Source organism: Ctenocephalides felis, unplaced genomic scaffold (assembly GCF_003426905.1).
Source record: "Ctenocephalides felis isolate EL2017-DRISC unplaced genomic scaffold, ASM342690v1 CF-g0.4_SCAFFOLD_01492, whole genome shotgun sequence".
Taxonomy (NCBI): Eukaryota; Metazoa; Arthropoda; class Insecta; order Siphonaptera; family Pulicidae; genus Ctenocephalides; species Ctenocephalides felis.
In genome coordinates this window covers 1,372,669-1,375,101 of record NW_020537646.1, presented here as the reverse complement: position 1 = coordinate 1,375,101, position 2,433 = coordinate 1,372,669, and the positions used below count along the sequence as shown (strand labels likewise).

The window sequence follows — 2,433 nt, the reverse complement described above, 5'->3', positions numbered from 1 at the left end:
CAATCGTCTTATTTTTTTTCAACTACAAGAAAAACGGCCCGGCCAATCTTTACCAAAAACTAATCAGCTCGATTCCCAACCAGTATCATTCGAACGGTTTTTGAATTTTCAAAATCGATTTAAAATAGCGGGCTAAAACGTGGAAGAACAAATTTTCACTTTTCTGCTATTTATAAAGAAACGGCTTGGCTGATCGTCGCACAAAATTGACAAACGCTAGTCCTCATCGAGATACATCGAATGGATTTAAAAATTTTGAAATCGATCCAGTCGTTTTTGAGACAACGTCGATTTACGGCATAAAATCTCACATACATGCATACACACACACATACTTGTTCCAAATTTGGTCTCATTCGATTCAGAATGGCTTGAAACGCCGAGAAAACATATGGTTTGCAAACAGGATTTCTTAATGAAAACATAAACTTATCCTTCGGAAAGTTAAAAAGTTCTCGTTTAGTGTAGTAAAATTTAGAATGAAATAAGTATATACAAAAACCTAGTATTTATTGATAACTCATCATAAGTGAAACAACAATTTATTTATCCAAAGCCGTGTTCGGTTTAGCAGCAATCACACATTCTTCACCACAAGCTTTGAGAACAGTACAAAGCAGTTCTTTGCCAGCTTCGAAATCGCTCCTGATACATTGACCAAGTTCACCTTCTGGAACTTTGAGATCTTCTCGAAGATCTCCATTGTCAGCCATCAAGGATAAGTATCCTTCATCGATGTCTGTCAACTGATAATCCAGACGGGTAACCCGCGGCACATCCATGTTGTGAGTAGATGGACAGATGTCCTCGTACTTTTTGCCAGTGAAGATATCGATGCCGACTAAATGCACCTTTGGTAAAAGACAACTTGGTAATCGATTATTGATAATGTGAGAAGATAATGTCAGGAGATGATGATCATTAATAGGTGGGTACAAATTTCCTTATTGGTGTGACAAAAATTGATTATTCTTGCTGCATGTCTACTAAGGACACTTGGCAAAAAAATGGAAGTTAAAAATGAAAGATGTAAAACAAATTTTCAAGAACTGCACACTTCGAACAGATCGATGATGATAAAATGTATGATAATAATATTTCTAAAAACTATCTCATATTTTTTAAAACAACAAGAAAAATACAGAAAAGGTCGGACGCCATGGACGAGCTTTAAGCTTTCCTACACTTTGATATTGAATGGTAAGGATCAGAAATAAGCCTTGTCTTTCACTACAAGCATTATTACCTTAGCATGGCCATGTTTCCCCGTTTTTGAGGTGGACATTTCAACAATTTTGCAGGGCCTAGATTTCAACATGACATAACCATTCTTTCTCAAAGCCGAACATTGCATAGGAAAAGTCTCGGAAGCTCCAGCATCCCCAGTTTCAAATTGAGTATCATCTATATCAGCCATTGTTAAAAAGATTAAATAAAAAAGCAGATAATCTTCTGTAGCTAAAATTGATATTACGAAATGAAAACTTTAAAATTTTTGTTCTCTTGATTAAATTTAATACTAGAATGACGTTTAGTGTTTTGTTTCTGTGAAGGTACAGAATTATGAGTTTGACGTTTGATCAAACAAAACCAAGTCATTTTGTAAAATCAGGCAATACGAAATTATTTTAAATACACATATGGATTTTAAGGTTTTTATTTATTCATTATTGAACTATTAAGTATTTTATCATTATACAATGTTCACTTTTGTACAATTTTTTTTAAAAGAAGAACTTTTTCAAGTCGACCTATTCTAAGGATTTTAAATTTTTTACAAAAAGTCTTAGTTTATGGAGCAAATATGTCATTATTTTTGATCAGGGTCCTAAAATATTATTTATTGTTGTGGATCTAAATTTTAAATGAACAAAAACAGTCACAGAGTTACCAAAGCTCTAGGTTGCACTTAAAAGCTCATAGTTTTCAAACTAAATAGAATTCATTTTTTAATTTTTTTTCGACGCAGTCACGATCAATACTAACACCCTCTTTCGGCTTGACGTTGAGTTCTGAGACACCATGTATATATACAAATATAGATAGAATCATAAATATAAAGTTTATTCCGAACTATAAGTTCACAAAGATGCTTTTATAACTATAAATTGTTAAAAATAAACTATTTTTAAATTATTTATTTATTGTGTAATTAAATAAATTTTTTTAGTATTGCGTAATTTAGTCAAAGTTTAGATGTTAACAATAAAATAAACTTTGGTCATAAATTTATATTTTTTCTCATTAATTTAGTACTTGCCAATATTAAGAAATATCAATTTTTTTATTATTTAATATTTCGTACATTTTGCAAAACTGCAATAAGTCATAATAAACTTAACATATACTTATAGAATTATTGCTCTATGTTATTGTTATTGAACCAATATAATATTTTTTTATTATCATTTCTTTTATTAATTACAATCTGTC

General features: G+C 30.9%; 1 protein-coding gene across 1 annotated transcript; it reads right to left on the bottom strand.

The window, feature by feature from the left end:
* Nucleotides 1-542: 542 nt before the first annotated feature.
* LOC113369882 (eukaryotic translation initiation factor 5A-like) lies at nt 543-1,417 on the bottom strand. The gene is made up of 2 exons (XM_026610488.1): nt 1,247-1,417; nt 543-851 (listed from the first exon to the last, which is right to left on the bottom strand). The coding sequence occupies exons 1-2, from the start codon at nt 1,415-1,417 to the stop codon at nt 543-545; spliced, it is 480 nt and encodes a 159-aa protein (XP_026466273.1).
* Between the last annotated feature and the right edge of the window lie 1,016 nt (nt 1,418-2,433).